The 20,234-nt window shown below is 41.4% G+C and overlaps 1 protein-coding gene across 1 annotated transcript in view; it reads left to right on the top strand.

The window, feature by feature from the left end:
• DYNC1LI2 (dynein cytoplasmic 1 light intermediate chain 2) overlaps nucleotides 1-13,394 on the top strand; it is a 29,163-nt gene extending 15,769 nt beyond the window's left edge. The window contains exons 5-13 of the mRNA XM_044419784.1: nucleotides 698-861; nucleotides 1,403-1,496; nucleotides 2,345-2,480; nucleotides 3,515-3,626; nucleotides 4,728-4,787; nucleotides 8,088-8,129; nucleotides 8,692-8,809; nucleotides 9,642-9,758; nucleotides 10,209-13,394. Of these exons, the coding sequence (XP_044275719.1) occupies nucleotides 698-861; nucleotides 1,403-1,496; nucleotides 2,345-2,480; nucleotides 3,515-3,626; nucleotides 4,728-4,787; nucleotides 8,088-8,129; nucleotides 8,692-8,809; nucleotides 9,642-9,758; nucleotides 10,209-10,315 (950 nt within the window). The 3' untranslated portion in view covers nucleotides 10,316-13,394. The remainder of the gene's footprint in view (nucleotides 1-697; nucleotides 862-1,402; nucleotides 1,497-2,344; nucleotides 2,481-3,514; nucleotides 3,627-4,727; nucleotides 4,788-8,087; nucleotides 8,130-8,691; nucleotides 8,810-9,641; nucleotides 9,759-10,208) is intronic.
• Nucleotides 13,395-20,234: the final 6,840 nt, after the last annotated feature.

Below are 20,234 nucleotides of genomic sequence, written 5' to 3'. Positions count from 1 at the left end.
CTGTTCTCTGCTGAGCTTGGCTTCACTGTGGATCATGGAAGGGGAGAGAGAGAGAGCAGCAGCAACACGAGGAATCCCAGATGGCTGGCTTCCTTCTGCTTGTGCAGCCTGTGTGAAGAGTCACTGTTGATCTGCTACATAGGGGTGTTGTGTGTTTAGTTTCCTGTTAGGGGAAGAGTTGAAGCATGGCAGACAAGAATGCACTCTTTATGAAAAGGGTCCTAGGTTCCATTTACAGCCACAGAAACTCTTTTCTGTAACCCTGGAGAGCTACTGCCAGTCAGTATCAACAGTACTGGGCTGGATCAACCAGTGGCCTGACTCTGTATAAGGTTGCTTTCTATGTTGCTATCAAGTTATTCATGAAACTCTAAAATACTGTAAGACTGAAGTTTCAAGCCAACAAATAAAGATGTACAAATAATTGTTGCATATTCAATCAAACCCCTTAAAGAATACTTTTTTAAAAAGCTGTGGGTAGATGTGACTGCACATTTTAAAAAGCCAAATACACCTTGAACATAAACTGGGATAGCTAGTTAAGTGTGCAAACTTATCTTTAAAAATTTTGCCTGAATGTTTATTCAAACTTATTTTCAATAGCTGATTTTAAGTTATAGTTCTGTATCTGTACTCCTGTTGTCCCTTTTTCATAACTCAAAAGCACTGAATTAGTTTAAAAATATTTTTTCCATAGTTGTGAAAGCTTTTCAAGAATATGTAGAACCCGAAGAAGGTTATCAGGGATCACCACAGAGAAGAGGTCCATCAGGGCAAGATGATGAAAATGTTATCCTACCACTTGGTGATAATGTACTGACTCACAACCTTGGGATCCCTGTGATAGTAGTATGTACAAAGGTGAGCTTGACCAGCAACACTAGGCAGACATTTGGTGTTTTAGTACAGATTAATTGAACCAGAAGGCAAAATTCCAAGTTCACTTGGAGCTTCATGCAAATAGAATAGGACCTATTTTACTGGTAAAGAGCTGTTCAAATAGTTTAAAATTCATATTTCTGGGAAGCTGTTTTACTAGTCTGTAAAATATTTCCAAGTCAAATTCAGAGGACAGTAGATTTCAGTTTTTAATTTTACATACAAGACACATAGGCCAAAAACATTTAAGCATGACAGATTGGAGTTAACCTTAAATTGCCTTTGTGTTTGCTTCAAAGCTGAAGTATCTTGGAGGAAGAGATGTCTGTAAACTCAGATGCATATTTTTGCACTGTTTTGAGAGATGATGCTTAGCCTGTCCAACCCTGTTGATATGTGAAGGAGTATTTTAAGGGCCTTAAACAAAGTTTGCTTTGAACATTTGTTTATGCAACAGATTTGGTGCATATTTTGTACTTTAAGCTTTCAAAATTAATAACTTATCTTTGTATTTCTTTTTCAGTGTGATGCAATGAGCATATTAGAAAAGGAGCATGACTACAGAGAAGAGCACTTTGATTTCATTCAGTTGCACATTCGTAGATTCTGCCTACAGTGTATCCTTTTCTTACTTAAGTTTGAGGAATGGAATGAAAACAGAAGCATATTTAGGAACGCTATTTCATGAACTCAATACATTATCATCTTATCCCAATTATCTAATCTGTTTCATTACCCATTGTTGGGTTATTTAGAGAACATTTCCGTGTTCCAAGTGTATTTCATCTAATGTACCACATACGTAAGCTTAAACAACGTCCCTTTGTCCTATTAGTGGAGGCATTTTCTTTTTCTAATATTGGTCTATGAAAATTCCAGCAGCCCTTAAATAAATGATAAATCAACTAGATCTTGATTTATTATATGTTTAACTAACAGTGTGTCTGTTGATTCAGAAGTACATCCATGTTTAGGTCAGTGTGCTGTCCGCATGCACAGTGAACTCAGTGCAACTTATTTTCAAAAGGCATTGTGCTGTAAGTACATTTAGTGAATCATTGCAGTAATTAGCACGTTATGTGAACACTAATATGAAACTAATATGCTTATAATATATAGTTGTCTTAGTGAATACTGTGGGTCACATAGGACTTGCTGTCATGTTTAAACTTTGCATGTTCACCACCTTTAATTTTGACTTTCAGGTGTTAGGTAACTATGTCCTAGTTAAAGTGCCTCCCCTCTCATGTTTTTTCATTGGACACTGAAATGTCTTGTTCATTTCATTTTAAACAGTTATATGTTAAATACATTCTACTACAATTCTTGGATTCATGTATTTTCTGGAAATCCTGCTGTTTTAGGAAAACGTGACTACTGGCTTGTTACTCATGTTGAGCAGATCAATTTCAGTTTATCTTAATACCATAAAACTACTCAGTGCTTTCCTTAATCAAATGAATAGATGGAGCAGCCTTGATTTATACATCAGTTAAGGAAGAAAAAAATCTTGATTTGTTGTATAAGTACATTGTACATAAAACATATGGCTTTCACTTTACCACACCTGCCTTAGTGGTAGAAAAGGATGCAGTTTTCATGTAAGTAGAAGAACCAGGCAGGAGACCCTGTTTCCTTGTATATTTGCATAAGGAAAGTCAGTCACTTTAAGTGGAAAATAAGATTTTGCTTGGGGTGGATGGAAGGGTAGGAGCCACTGCTGTATATGATGCATAAATAAACTTGCAGAATGTAAACCTAACCCACTTACATGGAAGTCAGTCTCCAGTGACTTAATGGAAGTACTCGGGAAATGCCTGGCTTAATCATAGTGTTGTTAGACCTCAAATGAAGTTCTTGCTACTTCTGCAAATAGTTGAATGCTTCACCTCATTGCTGATACCATGACTTCTAAGAGTTGTTACACTGGTGTTTCTCCAGCACTGACTTTCTGTGTGCCGTAGCTTTGTCGTCCAAGGATAATCATGCTGCCTGAGTGGGACCAGGTTTCATTCACGTCACCTCAGATGGCACCTTCAAATAGTTGGCATATATAGAGGCTGGTGCCAGTATGTGCTGATCATAATTGATGGTTGAGGGAAGGGACAATAATTTTGTGGCAGGTTTCAGTTCCTTATATTACCTTTGCAGAAGTGAGCTACCTTTGCATGTTACATTAAGATACATTATTTAAGCTAGCCCAGTTGTTATCAAACATTTCATTATATAGGCAGGATTGGCTACTGTATCCTTCTTCAACCTAATGACCTCCAGATATTTTAGACTACAACTCCCAGCATTTCTAAACATTGTTCATGCTGGCTGTGGCAGTTAGGAATTGAAGTCCAAACATCTGGAGGGTACCAAGTTGGGATGGGAACTGCAGTTTTCTGCTGAGTGGATGCTTGGCAATGTTCTGGGGTTTGCTGCTGCATATATGAGTACCTGTAAGGCCATTCAGCAGTTTGGTTGTTGGTTCTCTCTACTTTCCTGCATTTCACAGTCAGCCAAAATAGCATTAAGCCTCCTTAGGCAGGTGGGTTGCTTTCTGTTTTTTCTTCTAATGTGGCAAAAAAGGCAAATGTGGTGGATATACCTGAGAAAGGATGTATTCATGCAAATTGTATTTCTCTAGACCTGCTGGTTGGGACAACGAGAAGAAAATTGCAATTCTACATGAAAACTTGACAACAGTAAAGCCAGAAGATTCATATGAAGACTTCATTGTCAAGCCACCTGTAAGAAAGGTACAACAGCTTTGAAGTATATGTTACTTTATGCTGCTTAGTGGGCTATTATACTGAACTCTGTATCCTGAAGCAGGGTAAGTATGATAAGCTATTATTCTTATCAGTGGATTCAGATAGCATAACTCACACTCAAGTGTTGAGTGCAGGTTGTCATTGAACCATGGGCTTTTGCTGAGTGTTGAGTTATTATGCTGTCTGAAACCACCCATATTGACAAACCATGGTTTCTTAACCACAAACAACCCATGAGGAGACCCCATGGTCAAATTGTGAAATATGAGTTGCTTGGTTAAAAAAGCATGGCTTGTTATTGCAGAGGGTTTCAGACAACAGGAAGCCAAGTTTCAACCCCAGTCTATGGTTCAACATCAGTTCTCACTTGCTGGTTTTTCCTCGCCTTACTGCCTTTCTCTTCCCTTGCTGCTTTTCCTTGGACATCACTGCCACTGATGTCCAAGTGGCACAGTAAAATTCCTGGCACTAACCCCATAGTCTCTCCTTTCCATGCTCTCTCTGCTCCGCTTTTGTATGGCTTTTATACTTACTTTTATTTTCAAAGGATTGTGAAAAGTGATCTCCGGTTTAACAGCTAATGTCTACCCCTTCAAAGTGACCAAGTGGCACATTAGAGGAGCTGTCACCTGCTTATCACACTGTCAGTCCTCATTGTTCCTGTAAAAGGAGTGTTCACACTCTTCCCCCTTCCTGAGCATCTAGAATCATGGGTTATCATGTCCCCAAAAACCTGAAGATTTTGCCACAAAGAGAGTGATCTAGTGGCCCTGCCTGCTTCTTGTGAGCAAAGATCACTTACATTTTGGTTTCTCTTAACAACTCATCTTTTGAGGAGGAACCAAGGTAGAAAATAAGGTTCTTGGCAGCCTCTTTGGGTTGTCCCTAGCCAATGGGGTGGATGGGGTCTGTTTGAAGAGGCAGTTGGAGGGGGTTTAGATTAGTAAGGGTACTGAAGGGGCCATGGGATTGGGTGTTTGATGGCCCAGAAGCCATGCCTGTGTCAAACTAGCAGGGTATCTGTTATAATGTTGATTGCCATTTTCTGTGCATAAGAAAGCTTTGTATTCTTTTATTCCCCCTCAGTTAGTTCATGACAAAGAGCTTGCAGCAGAAGATGAACAAGTGTTTCTTATGAAGCAGCAGGTAGGTGAAATGGAGCCTGTTTGTATTTATACTGGAATATTTCTGTGAAAATTAGAATATTTTAAAGATCCTACATCTCTTGTAAATGATCAGAAGTCAGTGTGCAGTTGGCAGGATGCCTACAGCAGATGCATGGACTGGAATGCAGTGCGCCAGATAGGAGATACCTTCCTCTTATGTTTTTACCCATGACTGAACAGATAATTTCTGATAATGAATACAGAATATATACATGTGTGTGTGTGTGCGCGTGTGTGCATATATTAAAAAGGCAACAGGAAGAATGGACTGAGAAGAATGCAGTGAGGGAGACCTGCAGTGCCTGTGCAATGTTTGTTTTCTTGCCTGAGGTCAGCATGACCTACATGTGCAACAAGCGCAGGCTAGTGGCCCTCTTACAAGAAAAGGTGAGAGCAGTGCGTGTCCACCCTCAGGCCAACACATTAAGATGAAGAAAGAGTTTTTAGAGAGAGCAATGGAACTGCAGCAGCTGGGAGTAGGACAGGAGCTAGAAGTGCAGCAGCAAGCTGAGGCAGAGGAGGAGGATCCTGAGGGCAGGGAAGATGGGAGGAAACTCCTTGGGAAAGGGTGACGAGTGCAGAAGAACTCAATGGCACTGCACCAGTGGAAGCAGGGGAGCCATGGCACTGCTTTCAGTTACTTGAGGATGAGACTGGAGGGCAGCCTGCAGTGGAAGAAATGCAAAGTCATTCCATGCAATACTGAACAAGAGGCTAAAGGACAACCAAGTAGTGATGATACCAAGGCTTGCAGGAACAAGAAGAGATGGCATGGGAACACACATATGTCAGCAAGACCCATGGACTCAACAGGTATGATGTCTTCCCAGAGGGCAGATTAGTGATATCAGTGAAAGATTGCCAAGGATCATACAACCCACTGACAGATATCCCTTCCTTCTTATATATGACACTGCCAAGTTGAGCTTTGAAGAATTCACTTCAGAATGTGAAGCTTTAGAGAGGAAAGTCAAGAATTTTGGGGCCTCGATAGTTTTCTCTTCAAAAACCTCCACAGTCTTTGAAAAGGATTCGGCAGGGAAAGAAAGATATCTCAAACAAATGCCTAGCTATGAAGGTCATGCCAACGTGAAAGATTTGGAATCTGGGACTAGAGGCTGTGCTTCCTGGAAGAGGGGCTGCTGGCAAGGGATGGGTTGCACATCACACGATTGGGTGGAATGTGTTTGGCCACAGCATGAAGAGGGCTTTATCGGGGTTTATCAGGAGGGCTTTAAACTGAATCTTACAGGGGAGGGAGAAGCACACCGGGCCTTAACAGGCAAAGGCTGACAAAGACTCACAACAGAGAAAACAGCTCTAACAGTGCCTGATTGTGGTCTTCCAAAAAATGTAGGAAGAAACTGGAGTATAAAGCATGTGGTCTTCAGTGTCTAAATACTAATGCTCCGAGTATGGGGAACAAGCAGCATGACCTTGAACTCTTAATACAGGAGGGTGAATATGACCTGATTGATATAACTGAACCTTGGTGGGATGTCTTCTATTACAGGAATTCAACAATTGGAGGATTTAGCTTTTTTCAGAAGAACAGAAAGGGAGGCAGAGTCACACTACATGTTAAAGATAGATATCTGTGCCCAGAAATACTGGAGGATGAGTTTAGTAGTCCCATTGAGAGCATCTGGATTAATCTAAATGGAGCAAGGAATAAAAGGAACATAGTATTGGAGATTATTACCAACCAGCCAGTCAAGGAGAAGATGAGGACTTTTGAAAGGCAAATTGCCAATGTTTCAAGGAGGCATGATGTTGGCATTACTTGGGACTGCCAGACTAATCTGATTTCATTTTTTAAATTTGGTAACCTCCTTTGGACCTTCTCAAACTGGGGAGAGATAACCAACTGAGTATGGCTGGGTTCAGTCTTGGGCTCATGGCTCTTCAACGTTTCTATTAACAATTTGGATAAGGGGGTACATGGAATGATTATCAGATTTTCAGATGACACAAAACTGGGTAGGACAACTAATAGTCCAGAAGGTGAGCTTGATAGGTTGCACTGCTGGGCTGAAAACAACTGAATGAAATTCAGTAGGGACAAATGCCAAGTCCCACACCTAGGAAAAAGAAACCAGATGAATTGTTACATGATGGGGAATATTTGGCTCAACATGCAAGTGAGAAGGATCTTGGAATTGTTGTAGATCACAAGCTGAATATAAGGCAACAATGTTATGTGGAAGAACAAGAGGCAAATTCTATTTTAGGCTGCATTAAGAAAAGTATCACTTCCAAATCACATGACATTCTCCTTTACTCAGCACTCATTAGGCCTCATCTGAAGTACTCAAGCTATCATTTAAGAAAGATGCAGACAATCTGGAAAGGGTTCAGAGAAGGGCAACAAGGATGACCTGGGGATTGGAAACAAAGCCTTGCAAGGTTACATGGAAAGAACTGGGCATGCTTAGCTCAAAAATTGAAGAGTGAGGGGAGATATGATAGCACTCTCCAAGTACTTGAAAGGCCATCTCAGAGTGGAAGGACAGGATCAGTCATCTCAAGATGCAGGACACAGAATAATGGCATCGAATTACTGAAAACCAGATAATGGCTAGATGTCAGGAAACATTTCCTGACTGTTGGAGCTTTATGAGAATGGAACCAATGACCTAGGGAGGGTGTTGGCTTTCCCATGCTAGAGGCATTCAAGATGCAACTTGGAGGGCCATCTGAGAGGCATGGTTTAACTTGGAGTTCAGCATTGAGAAAGCAGTTGGATCATCTGGCCCCTTCTAAATCTACTATTCTCTGGTTCTCTGATTCACACTGTTATGATGGCCCCCAAAGAAGCTTGGAATTGGAATTCTAGGAAGAAGTGGCAAGAGAACTCCTTGCCTTATTGTGCTGAAATTCCCTTGTTCCTGGAAATAAGCTTTTACTTAGGACTAGCATTGTAGATCAGGGATAGTGATAATCATTTGAATCTGTGGCTTGAAACCAGTAAGTATAATTCAGTGTTCTCTGCTGATTGCATATGCTTCTTTGTCATGGTCTCTGCATCACGCATATAAGGGTGCTGCAGCTGCACAGGGCCTGTTGCTGGAAAGATTTCGTAGCTTTAACGGTTTTTGCTGATTCCATATACGTCTCAGATCAGGTACAGGTAACTTTAACTGTGGTGCCCTCTAGTGATAAATTCGTCAGAGTCAAATGGGGTAAGGTTAAGTCTGCTCAAGAGGACAATTTATTATAAATATGTATATTTCTGAACATTTTTCCTAGTATATTGACACTCTGTTTGTTCTTTTTGTAGTCTTACCTTGCCAAGCAGCCAGCCACACCTACAAGAGCTTCTGTAAGTATTCATTTGTTGGAAAGCAATTTGCAGTTTAAAATTCAAGTTTATCCTGTGGACTAAATGACTACTGAATGTTTTTACAGTGGTTGCTTAGAATCTCCCTGAAGCAGGATATTTGGACCATAAAACGTGTCTTCTAAAGCATGGCTAGGAGCTGACATTTGACTCTTCTGGTTCAGTGTGTGAATAGCGTTCCCAAATTGATGTGGGAGTTGGCTAGAAGGGTGCACAAGAGACTGAATAAAGCAGAGAGGAAAAAGAAGAGAGGAAAGTTTGAACACTTAAAGAGGAAAAGTCAGTAAAGAAAGAAAATACACTGGAGGAGAAAGAATTCATTTGAAGAATGCACAATGACACAAAACTCATTGGGTGGAAACACTAAACTGAAACTTATGCCATTTTTCCATTTATTTCACCACACTCTGTAGTTCTTTTTTATTTTAGAGAAGCTGTTTGCACTTCGTGAAATCTCAGAGCAACCAAATACTGATTTATGCATTTGTAGTTAAACTTTGGCTTATTTGCTCTTGGCTGCAAATGTCATTCTTATATTATCTAGGAGTCTCCTGCACGAGGGCCTTCTGGATCTCCAAGACCCCAGGGCAGGGCAGGCCCTGCTAATGTTCCCAGTGCTTCACCAATAGCATCCGTTAAGAAACCCGATCCAACTATTAAAAGTATGTATTGCAACTTAATCTATTTTATATGCAATATATTCTGTTCCTGGAACTGTGAGTGTTTTAGATGAAAGTCACAAGGTACAGATGTGGTTCATAGCATTGAATATTCATGTAGAATTTTTGGCAGGCAGCTGTTGCAGCTGAGAAATGCTAAGAGTCAATCAATGATTAAGATAATGAATTAATACTTATTTCCATAAAAGAAATTGCTACACAGTTAATTAGTTGTGGCTCATTTAATTATTAAGCATAGTACAAACAAGTAAGTTTGGAACTTCCAAATTTGATTGAATCTGATTTAATATTGATTTTTAAAACATATTTCTAGGCCATGTTTGTTCTGTAAAGGAAGTCACAGCTCTGAGTTTGCAGAGTTGAGCTGGGCTGTCAAGGACAGGGTATTCTGGAGGACATTCACTCATACGGTTGCCATAAGTCAAGAGACAAAAACATCTTTAAGGATGGAGCCCTTAATTACAGAAATACTTTCACAACAAATTCAGACCCAACAAGGAAGTCCCTCCTCAAATGTTTTATGGAGGAATGAATGCCAGCTACATTGCCAGAAGAAGGGACCACTAAACTGGGAAAACTGAATAAATTTAAGGTCATAAATTTTAATTTGAGAAAATATTTTACATATAATTCCTCTTTGGACACCAAGAAGGGATCAGTATGGCTTAGAGATTACATTGTTTCTTATACCTTTATTGTTTCATTTTATTTTAAAAAATAAGGGATTCTTTTAAAATATCTTTTAAAATATCAGAAGATTGTTTATCTTTCACAATCCTACGTATTTAAACTTGATTCCTTCCAATTAATGCAGATAATGCTGCAAGCGAGGGCGTGCTGGCCAGCTTCTTTAACAGTCTCTTGAGTAAAAAGACCGGCTCTCCTGGGAGTCCTGGTGCAGGAGGAGTTCAGACCACAGCTAAAAAATCAGGTATTACCAAAAAAGCTAATATGGGGTGGGGAGATTGTTCATACTAATTTACTGGGCTGACCTACATGTAATGCATCCCATGGGTTGAACTTTTAAACATAACTTTTCTGAAGGCATCTTCCCAATTACATAGGGGAAGGAATGGGCCTGACAGTTTTCTTAGGCTTGTTTAGGCCTGTCATTGTAGTGCTAAACCTGGTTTAGCATTGCATGTGATCCAGGCGTTCCTGCCTATACCATAATGAGGCCATTCGATGTTTTGGTTTGGCAGCAGAAAAGTCTTTCAGCAGATAGTTCTGTGTCTTGTGGAAAACTCAGCTAGCTCAGTCTTTATAATTCCACTGTTTATTGTGATGCTAAAATACTGGTCTTCACAAATATGACAGAGACAGAATGTTTAGAACTGGCTACTATTTGCATACATACACTAAAACAGTAATTGCTTTTTAGGACAAAAAACTGTTTTGACGAATGTTCAAGAAGAACTGGATAGAATGACTCGCAAGCCAGACTCTATGGTAATGGCCAACTCCTCTCCAACAGAAAATGAAGCTTGATAATGCTTGAACCTGCATATGTAAATGACCAAATAACTATGTATATTGATCTGATAAGACCAGGAGCTCTCTGCTATGGCAGATGCTATAAGTTTTCTTGGGGCAGGGGGAAATGAAATTTAACCTTCATTGGCTTGTCCCAGTTATCAAGTGCACATTCAGGAAGTTTTGCATATAAAATTCCTCTGTTTTAAGATAACCATTTAGAGTTTAAATAGGGCAATTCTCTTATCTGAGTGGCAAACAAGGTGCAACTGTGGTTCTTAGGGAAGAGCACAGAGAAGTGGGATGCAGAATTCCTGTTGAAAAGCTGCGAGTAGCTGCTGGCACTAAGGAAGAATGAAATCCCTTTTTTCAAGTTTACTGGAGTTAGCCATTCAAACCATACTTGTACTTGGAAAGAATCTGGTGTAGCAGAGTTTTGTTTGGATGAAGAGTGTATAAAATGCTGCATTTTAAAAGGGGGAAATGCAAGATCTGTTAAATAGAAGTGAAAAGCATGTCGGACAGACTGGAGAAAAGCAGTGTTGAATAGATAATCACGGTTTAAAAAGAAAAGCCTTTACAATTGGGGACGCTCAAAGCTTAAAACACTGAGCATCATGGGATTTTTTTCTATAAATTGCATTTTTAGTTCTAATAATAAGATACTTAAAATGTGTTGGTGCCCTTTTTTGTCATAACTGACACAGGGAGAAACTTGCTTAGACCAAGTGCCTGGCACAGTGAGAGATGTGTCTTTTAGAAGGTGCTTGAACCTCTTGTGCACTGTAGTACAAACAGTCTCTGTTTGTTTGACTTTATTTTAAAACTTGGTAACTTTTTATAGTCATGTTTAATCTTGAATTCTTTTTTTCTGATATCTTCTGCCTTGTTTTGTTTTCCTTTCTTTCTAAACACCAACTGTGTGGCCTCTTAAGAGAAATGGGTCACATCATCACTTTCCTATAATGAAATGTGTTGCAGCATAGAAACCAATTGTTTTTCGCTCGTTTTTCGACCTGAGAGTTAACTGAATCCTGCCTTAAGGTTGGAAAACCCTGTGATAATTTTCTGGTAGGTTTAAAAGAATCTTGTTCCAATTTGTAGTAAAGTAGAGAGTTGGTAGGTTTACCTTGATAAACCTAGAACTCAGTGACTTCATTACACTTGTGTATAATCCCCTCAGTGTAGCCTTTTACAATCTTACGGTTGTCCCTCATTACTACTCACGTTAGTACCCATTATCACATTAAATGATACTTCTATGAAAGACTCCCACAGTTACTGAAAAGGCACTTTTGAGTTTTTGTATGATCTACCTGACAGAGAAACACTACCTTACGTTATAGTACCAAACATGTGTGTGATCCATACACAGAAGGGAAAATACCACCTATGAATTATGCAGAGTTTACTTTTTAATGACAAATTTGTGTTATGCTAAATCTTGTTTCTGAATAGAACACCCCTAATATTTATAATATATATATATATATAGTTAAATATACAAAATGAATTGACCACTAACACAATACTGGATGTAATTGCAAACCCTGTGTTATATGAAGAGGCATCTCTTTGTTTTTGTAAGTCTGTCTAACACTATCTAGTAAAGCTAAGAGTATTTACTTGCATTAACATAAAAGCATGTTAACTCATGCCAGTTATGTCTTTTTCTTTTTACATTTTTATACATTTTTAAGTCTCAGTTTCATCCACAGTTGCCTAGATCTTAAACTGAGAAGCAGTGACCAGTGAATCTGGTGTGTTGTTTTGCTGCCTATAACAGTCTGGCATATGATTTGCCAGATGCTCATTAATGAAGAATGTAGCCTTGTATGACCCCAACAGATGTGACTTGCATCTGTTCCTTTGGTATGCAACTTCACTATACTGTTAGGGAGCTACAATGTTTGTGCCATGTAATAATACAAAGCAGGTTGGCACTTTGGGATGGTAGAGCTCACAATGGGTTCTAGTAGAGAGAATTTCACCATCTTGCCAAATTTGCTGAATGCAAATGGCATAGAGTCAGCCTTCTGATGAGTTGGCTAGTCTAGACTTGTTTTTGGTTACACTTTTTCAGTTGTAGGGAATTACATCTTTGAAGCAAAATGAATAAATAGGATGAGCAAATGTTTCATGAGAGTATGTGGTTCTAATGTATGCCTCAGTACACAACTGCCTCTTTTTATTAATGTTTTTCTCATTCATGTGGACAATTCACTTTGTGTACCTATAATGTGTACAAGTGGCTAGTGAAGTATTTTTTCATTTTCATAAAATGAGTGTTAGATCTGCTTCAAATGAGCAAAAGCCAACAAAATACATTTCCAAGTTGTGCAAAGGAGCACTTGAATCCAAGCAGAATTTGACTCCCACCCACCGGCCCCCACACTTCCCTTTTGCAAGTGAATACTCCTAGTTTCTCAAAGGAAGGAAGCTGTAAGTAATGCAGTGTTTGTTGGTTGCCATAGTCTAGCAACTTTGGAAAGCTGCACGGTTGTCTTTTCTGGTGTTCTCAAGCATTGGAACCAAAGGCCAAACTGTAAACAGCCTTTATGTTTAAAAATACAATTAACTTTATTTTCAGGATACACTTTTATGGTAGACTGTTAAAATTATTACATGGCTATATTTATATACAGAATAGTGATTGCATCTACTGTTCATGTTTAAACTAAAGTAATAACCTATTGAACTTGAAGAGAAGGCAAATATAAAGGATTAAGGATTGGCCCTCCATCAAAATGCTATGGTTATGCTGCTTGATTTTTTTTAAGTTTGCACTTTTTATTGGCATTTTAAAACTTGTTTAAACTGAACAGAACTTGTTGTATTTTATTTAATTTAACTACATTGAAAGTGACTGAACTTAACCATATCCATGCTGTAAATGAAAATTCACTCTTCAATATTACTAAGTTTATTGATGTTTTTAACTTCTAATGAGGACTGCAGATGTATCCAAACACAACCCTTAGTCCAGTTGTATGGCTTTAACCAGGTGCAGTCATGTGGAATCTTGCTTTCTAGTGCTGGCAAAAATGAGGACCTGTCTAATTAATGGCTTCAATAAATACCAACCAAGACTGCTTACCCGTGTTGAGTCACTTTTTACAAGGTGGAGCAAATCAAGCACTGCAGTTTGAAACAAAGGATATTCTGATTTCAACATACAATAACTTAGGTAGTAACATTTTGTTTGTTTTACCATGCACAATGACTGCCATACTGGGTTGGACTAATGGCTGAGCCATCTTGATAATCTGCTAACAGTAAGGATGAGCAGTCTATTTCTACTTTGGGTTAACGTCATATGTATTCTATCCTAAGCTTGTTCTATGCCACAGTCTGTGATTTTTTAGGGTGTGAAAATCACATTTTGATTAGTTTTCCTTAAAGATAATACACACTTTTGACTACATTTTTGAGCTGAGCTGCATTGTATGATTTGGAGAAATGGACAGGACAAAGAACAAGATTGTTCTGATTCATGTATTTATCTGGGTAATGCAGATTAGGTCAGTTTGCTAAAACATGTGGACTGAATGGAATTTTCCAGCCTCTCCAGCTAACAGTTGTCAATGCATAAGGGGAATACAAGGTGTAAGAATCCTGAAGAATCAGACTGAAGATCTTTCTAGTGCAGAATCCAATTTCTGACTTTGACAGTCCAGATTCTTCTCACACCCAAGGCATTAACGCAGCAGGCATTTCCTGCTATAGGTCCCTAGATCCTATTATTCAGAAGTTTGCTGCCTCTTAAAATGGAATTTCCATTTAACTATCATGACTGACTGCTGTGAATCCCTCCAGTCTGTCATTTAAAGATATATAACCTCTGAATATAAGGGTATATAACCTTAAGGAATTAAAGGTATATAACCTCTGATAGGTATGTAACCTCTGAATTTTTGACTAGCTACCAATAAATTAATTTCACTAATGAAATTCTTTGTTAAATAAACATATTTATGCTAGAGTCTGTCACAGCTTCTCACTGCTGTAGATATGTGGCATTATGTATTTCTTTCCAACCTACCTGTGAGTTTCAGTGGATGAGCCTGAGGTTTGTGGTTTGAGTATTTTTTCTTTAACTGAACTCTGTGCTGCAAATGTAGATCCACCATAGATATATATAATGCCATTGTGCTAATTTGTCTGCAGTTTTGATCCTTAATTTCTGAAGTTATTTTGAATTCATACTGTCATTGAAGTAGATTGGTGAGTTTACAGAATGATGCAGATCTTTATTTGTATCCAAGATGGGTCTTTGAGAAGTACCTGATACCACGTCACAAGCAGTTACTCCATTCAGGTTCTGTCATTCTTCGTGATCTCTGCTTCGCACATACAGGCTCTGTGCTTGCATGGGGCCTGTTGTCAGACCGATAGGGACTCTCTGGCTACCCATTTTGAATGGAGTCCCACCCTGCCTTTCCTGAGGGGTATATAAAGGCAGGGCTCCTGCCATTTTCTCCCATTTGTTTTCATCTCCACCTTGGGTGCCTCAGATTCACTCCTCCCTTGTTGTCCCCACAATCTAAAGATCTCGTTTACCTCACAAAATGCGACTTTCTCTCACTTTTCAACCTTTTAAAACTTAACTAATCTTATAATTAAAAAGCCTCCACCATCTATCAATCTTACCTCATCCTCATACAGTTGCCTTACTCCCGTGCCCTTCAATTTTTCTTGGCATTCATGGCTGCATTTCAAAAGTGTGCCTGCTGTGGCACCAAGATGGCGTCAACTGATCGGCACTTGCTTTGTCTTCTCTTCCCAGGAGAAGATCACAGGGAAGTTTCTTGCCTACATTGACAGACTTTTACTATGCAGGCAAGGAAGAACTGTGCAGGTTGCCTACACCATGAAATGTGGACTAGAGCCTTAAAGGCAGCTGATACAGTTGCGCCAGGCCCATGGACTTCATGGCCGAATGCTCGCCCCCCTTCAGCAGTTGCTGGGGCTCCACCAGCTGAACAGTTAAAATCCACTGTGAAGTCCACTGAAAAGAGGCCCCAAAAGAGGCCCAAACATCGCCTCAAAATGACAACCAACAGTGGCTCAAAAATGGCAGAAAAAAAGTCCTCAGGGAAGCCTAAGAAGGCTCACTGCCATACCCCCGCACCAGGCCAATCTCCATTCTGCTCTGGGGTGTGTCTGGTGGAACCTGTACTGGTTACATCACCAGTTCTGCTGCCTCCACCAAGGGCACTGGCCTCTGGATCGATGATCCAGCCAGAGTACACTGAACACTTGTTCTTGGGGTGTGAGCCATGAGACTTGCCTCCAACAACTCCTATGTGAGAGCTTCTCCCTGGACTGACAAATGAGCTGATTGCACCAGCCCTTTCCGGGGGCTCAATGGAACACCCATGCCCCTTGAGAGAGAGAAACCCACTGGATGTCACCCCCAGTTCCATACAGGCAGCACATCTGGGAACCAAGGTCAAGGGAGATGCCTTACCAATACTGGAATCTCTCCTCATTCCCGCAAGGAGATCCATGACCCACCACGCCACCCATCCCAGCACACGCACACGTCCCGCTACCAGTGTGTCAAACCACCACTGCATGCATCTTCACGATCCAGTCGTTCCAGCTCCTCATTTGTTCTGGCAGACTCTGCCTCTGACCAACCACTATATGAGGAACAGATGCCCACATCACTTGAGGATGTGATAACAATGCAAGGACAAGGATACCCTTCCAAGGACTTGGGAAGATTCTCTGAGCAAGTTCTCTGGATGGCGATGTCACTTGGGTTGGAATTGCAGCAGCTAGCTGAACCACCAGTTGACCTTATATACCACATTGTCCAAATGGAGGATGCCGTGCCAGTAGCCATTCCATTCATACCGACCCTTCTCAATACTATGAAGAATTCATGGAAGGCACCAACTCAACAAAGGCCAGCTTCACAATGTTTAGTCTATACTGAGTCCAGGAGGGGGGCATCTCTTTCCTTCTGCATCACCCTTGTCACAACTTGGTGATTGTGGAGTCAGCCAAAAGACATTCTCAGAAAGAACATGTGGACCATGAAGGACTCTGGCAGCACTCAATGGCAAGAAGAATATATATTGCAATGGGGCTTAGGCTTTGTATTTTGAATTACAAAGCAACACTGGCACGCCACCAAGTGTTTCTGTGGGAAATGGGTGCCCTAGCACCATTTCTCCCAGAACAGCACTGAGAACTTGCTAGAGGCTTCTGTTTGGAAGCCCCTAGTCTCTCAAAATAACAGATCAACACCATGCAGCACCACCTAGACTGCCATTGCAAGAGCACTGGTTGGTGGCATCATGATTCGCTAACATGTGTAGCGCAGAGCATCGACTTTCCCACAACTCTTCATGGGCACAGATCAAAGAGGTGCCTTTCAACCCCGAGGGTGGCCTCTTCAACACCTGAACCAGCAAAAAGTTGGACAGTGTACAAAAAGCAAGGACAATGGTGAAGCAGATGGGCATTGCACCCTTCGCTCTGACAGCATGTAAGTAGCCATGGGGCCCATTCTACTAACATGGCAGGAATCAGCCATAGTATTTGGCTTGCCCAAGATGACTGCCCACTCAGCAATGTCAGGATGCTCCATCTTGCAATCTTGCAAAAAACAGCTGGATGTCGAGAGCTGATGCCACTGACTACCAACCTGAACCAGTCCCTCACCATCAAAATTTATATGGTTTGAAGGCCATTTAACAAAATTTCTGCCCCAAAGGGTACAGATGGGTACTCTCCATTATTGAATTTGGGTACTGCATTGAATTCATATCCCTGAGAACTATATGGACTACTTTCCCATCAACCAGCATAGAAATGGATGTAGCTATGCTTTGCGCAAAGAGAGTGATTTGATCTGCCCCATCTGACCACAGAGTTCCTGAAAGGAGTATAAAACCACCAACCTGATCAATGGTGCCAATGATGGAGCTTTTTCAGTAGTTTTGCCAGGCTTAAAAAAAGCCACCTTTCAAACCTTTAGCTTCCATCGATACCTGCCTTGTCTCCTGGAAGGTGGCATTCCTTGTGGCCATTACTGCTGGGCTAGTGAACTGCTCTCCAAACTGAACCTCTGTTCCTCGTCTTTCATAAGGATGAGGCAGTGCTCCAACCAGATGACTCTTTCCTTCCAAAGGTAGTTTCTAGCTTCCTCTTGAATCAGAATATAGAAATATAGAAACAGAAGGGGCCTCCTGAGCCATCTAGCCTGACCCCCAGCTCCAGCTGGCTCCCCTCATGACATGCCTACCATGTACATATCCAGCCTATCCTTAAACACTCACTGCTGGGGTTTCAACCACCACCCGTGGAAGCCCATTCCATACCCTAGGGGTCCTAACCATCAGGAAGTACTTCCTGGCATCCACCCTAAATCTTGGTTCCCTGAGCTTTGCTGGATGGAACGTGCCCTGCCATCCACTGCAGGGGAAAAAGGGTCATGACCCACCTTTGTGTGGCACCCCCTCATGTACCTGTATGTCGCTAAGAGGTGCCCTCTGAGTCTCTTCCCCTCAAGGCTAAAAATACCCAGCATCTACCAGCTTTCTTCCTGACACCATCTGGACCTATACAAACAGCACTACACTCATTGGATGTTCAACAAACACTAGCCTTTTATCGCTCTCACACGGAACTGATCTGTAAAACAAACAAACAAAAATGGTTTCATACGCAGAAAAAACCAAAGGTAACCCATTAGCACCACAAAGACTAGCTTACTGAATCATAGAGATCATCAAGCTAGACTACTAGATAGCTGGACTGGAACTCCCAGAACCACCTAAAGCGCACTCAACCAGAGTGGTGGCAACATCTATAGCGCTACATGCTGGTGTTCCACTGGAAGACTCATGCGGAGCAGCAACATGGTTTACTTTTTCGTAATAACTTATCCTCTTTCTAATCTTATTGTCCATGCTATAACAGTGTGGAATAGGCCAGCAACGGCTGTCCCTTCTCTGGTTCTGAGGCCCAAGCGACAGTCTTACAGAAACTGGTGGGAGCCCTGCCGGTAAATACCACTTGGGGAAGGGGGACTGGACTGCCGCCAAAATGCCTAGCTAGGGGATCTCACCTTATTTATTCAACAACAGGGCTGTGCTTGTGCAGGGCCCATATGTGTGAATGCACAGATGACCACTTGAAGATCATTGGTTACAGGTAAGCAATCTTTGCCCTCTTTACATTTCTCTTGGTTGCTGCTGTGCAAGAAATTGGTTTCACCTTGTTCCACAGAACTAAGGAACAATCGACATTTTCAAAAAGTATAATTTGTTCAGCCATTCATACCATTTGTAGTTGTAAAAAGATGATAAGCATTACTAAACAGCTTATTTGAAAATATGCCAGAGTTTGGGGAGGGGATAGGAGCAAATCTGTTTAGTTTGAAGAGGACATGAATTTAAACAAACATTCTAGCCCAGATAATGAGTTGTATGCATTGACTGTGTAAACGCCTATTGCTGAACTGTCATTTCAATATCATATTGGGGTAGTATTAGTTGTTTCATAGGAATTCTTTAGGGTACAGGCCTATCGGGGTGCCTGTAACCCTCGGAACTTGGACGATTATGGGCATTCTGTGCAGGCTGGGAGCTGCACAAAGGTGCAAGTGTGTGCTGCAAAACACTTCGATGGCTGATTTCAGCCTTTTAAATGTGGCACTTTGGAGTGGGAGGGAAAGGGGCTGAGACACTACCAAGATGCCTTATATGTCAGTGGCTCCTGTCTCTTTTCTCTCCTGCCCTATCCTGGAACACCTCCAAAAGTTCTTCTCTGAGGTCACTGTTAACAACCTTGGGAAAGTAGCCAGAGCTGTTCTTTTTTGTGTTGGCTATGAGGAGGGGAGCAGGATCTGACCATGCATCCCCACCAATGAGGTTGGAGTAGTTTTCCAACCTCCACAAAATCCTAATGGCCATAGGATGGTTCTCTGAGGTCATTTTGGATACCTCAGAGAACAGTGTGTGTCCACAAAACACACAGATATGAGTTTTATTTGTCTAGGTATTTTTTAACCCTGCTTCTTTGCTCGAATAAGTCACTTGTTCTTGTTGTGAAGTTGCGTCCGACCCATCGCAACCCCATGGACAACATTCCTCTAGTCCTTCCGGTCCTCCACCATCCCCCGGAGTCCACTTAAGCTCATGCCGACTGCTTCAGTGACTCCAGCTAGACACCTCATCCTCTGCTGTCCCCTTCTTCTTTTGCCATCAGTTGTTCTTCGTTGTGGCCTCTGTGCATCACACATATGGGTGCTGCGCCTGCACAGTGCCTAGGCTGGAAGATTAGAAAGCTAACCGTATTTGGCAGGAAAACCCCGCTCCCCTCCCCCTCAGTGGTATAAATAGGGCGGAGTGTCCGCCATTTTACTCAGTCTTTGCCACTGCCGTTCACTGTGCCTTGTGCCTATTCGTCTCTCGCTTAGATCCTTGTGTTCACTGTTCGTTTTACACGTTTTCATGTATCTTGTCTCTATCTTCTTATACTCCCAAGTTTTTTCTCTTAACCCGTTCTTCTTCGAACGTTTCGTTCCTATAAAAAAAAAAACCCAAGAATATTATCTTACCCTCTGCACTGTCTTCTCCTTTCTATTTCGCGATGGAGCAGCAAGTGGAATTCTGCAAATGCATTGAATGCGGTTCCAAAATGTCGCCTGCAGATCCGCACGACCTATGCCTCCTCTGGCTTGGCGAGGGGCATAGAACAGACAAATGTGGCCACTGCTTGGCATTTACCAAGCAAGTTAGGAAGAACAGGGAGAATCGTCTCTGCAAACTCCTATGGGACCAGGTCTTGATGCAATCGGACCAGTTGGTCTTAAGGCCTGGCTCCTCTTTGGCCGCACCCTCTCAGCGCTCTGCCTCTACCACTGGCATGCCCTCGAAGCGCCCTGCTCCGGCTTCTGCCGCTCCTCCACAGCGTC

Source organism: Varanus komodoensis, unplaced genomic scaffold (genome assembly GCF_004798865.1).
Source record: "Varanus komodoensis strain SLA01 unplaced genomic scaffold, ASM479886v1 scaffold109, whole genome shotgun sequence".
NCBI lineage: Eukaryota > Metazoa > Chordata > Lepidosauria > Squamata > Varanidae > Varanus > Varanus komodoensis.
This window is presented reverse-complemented; position numbering and strand designations above follow the sequence as displayed.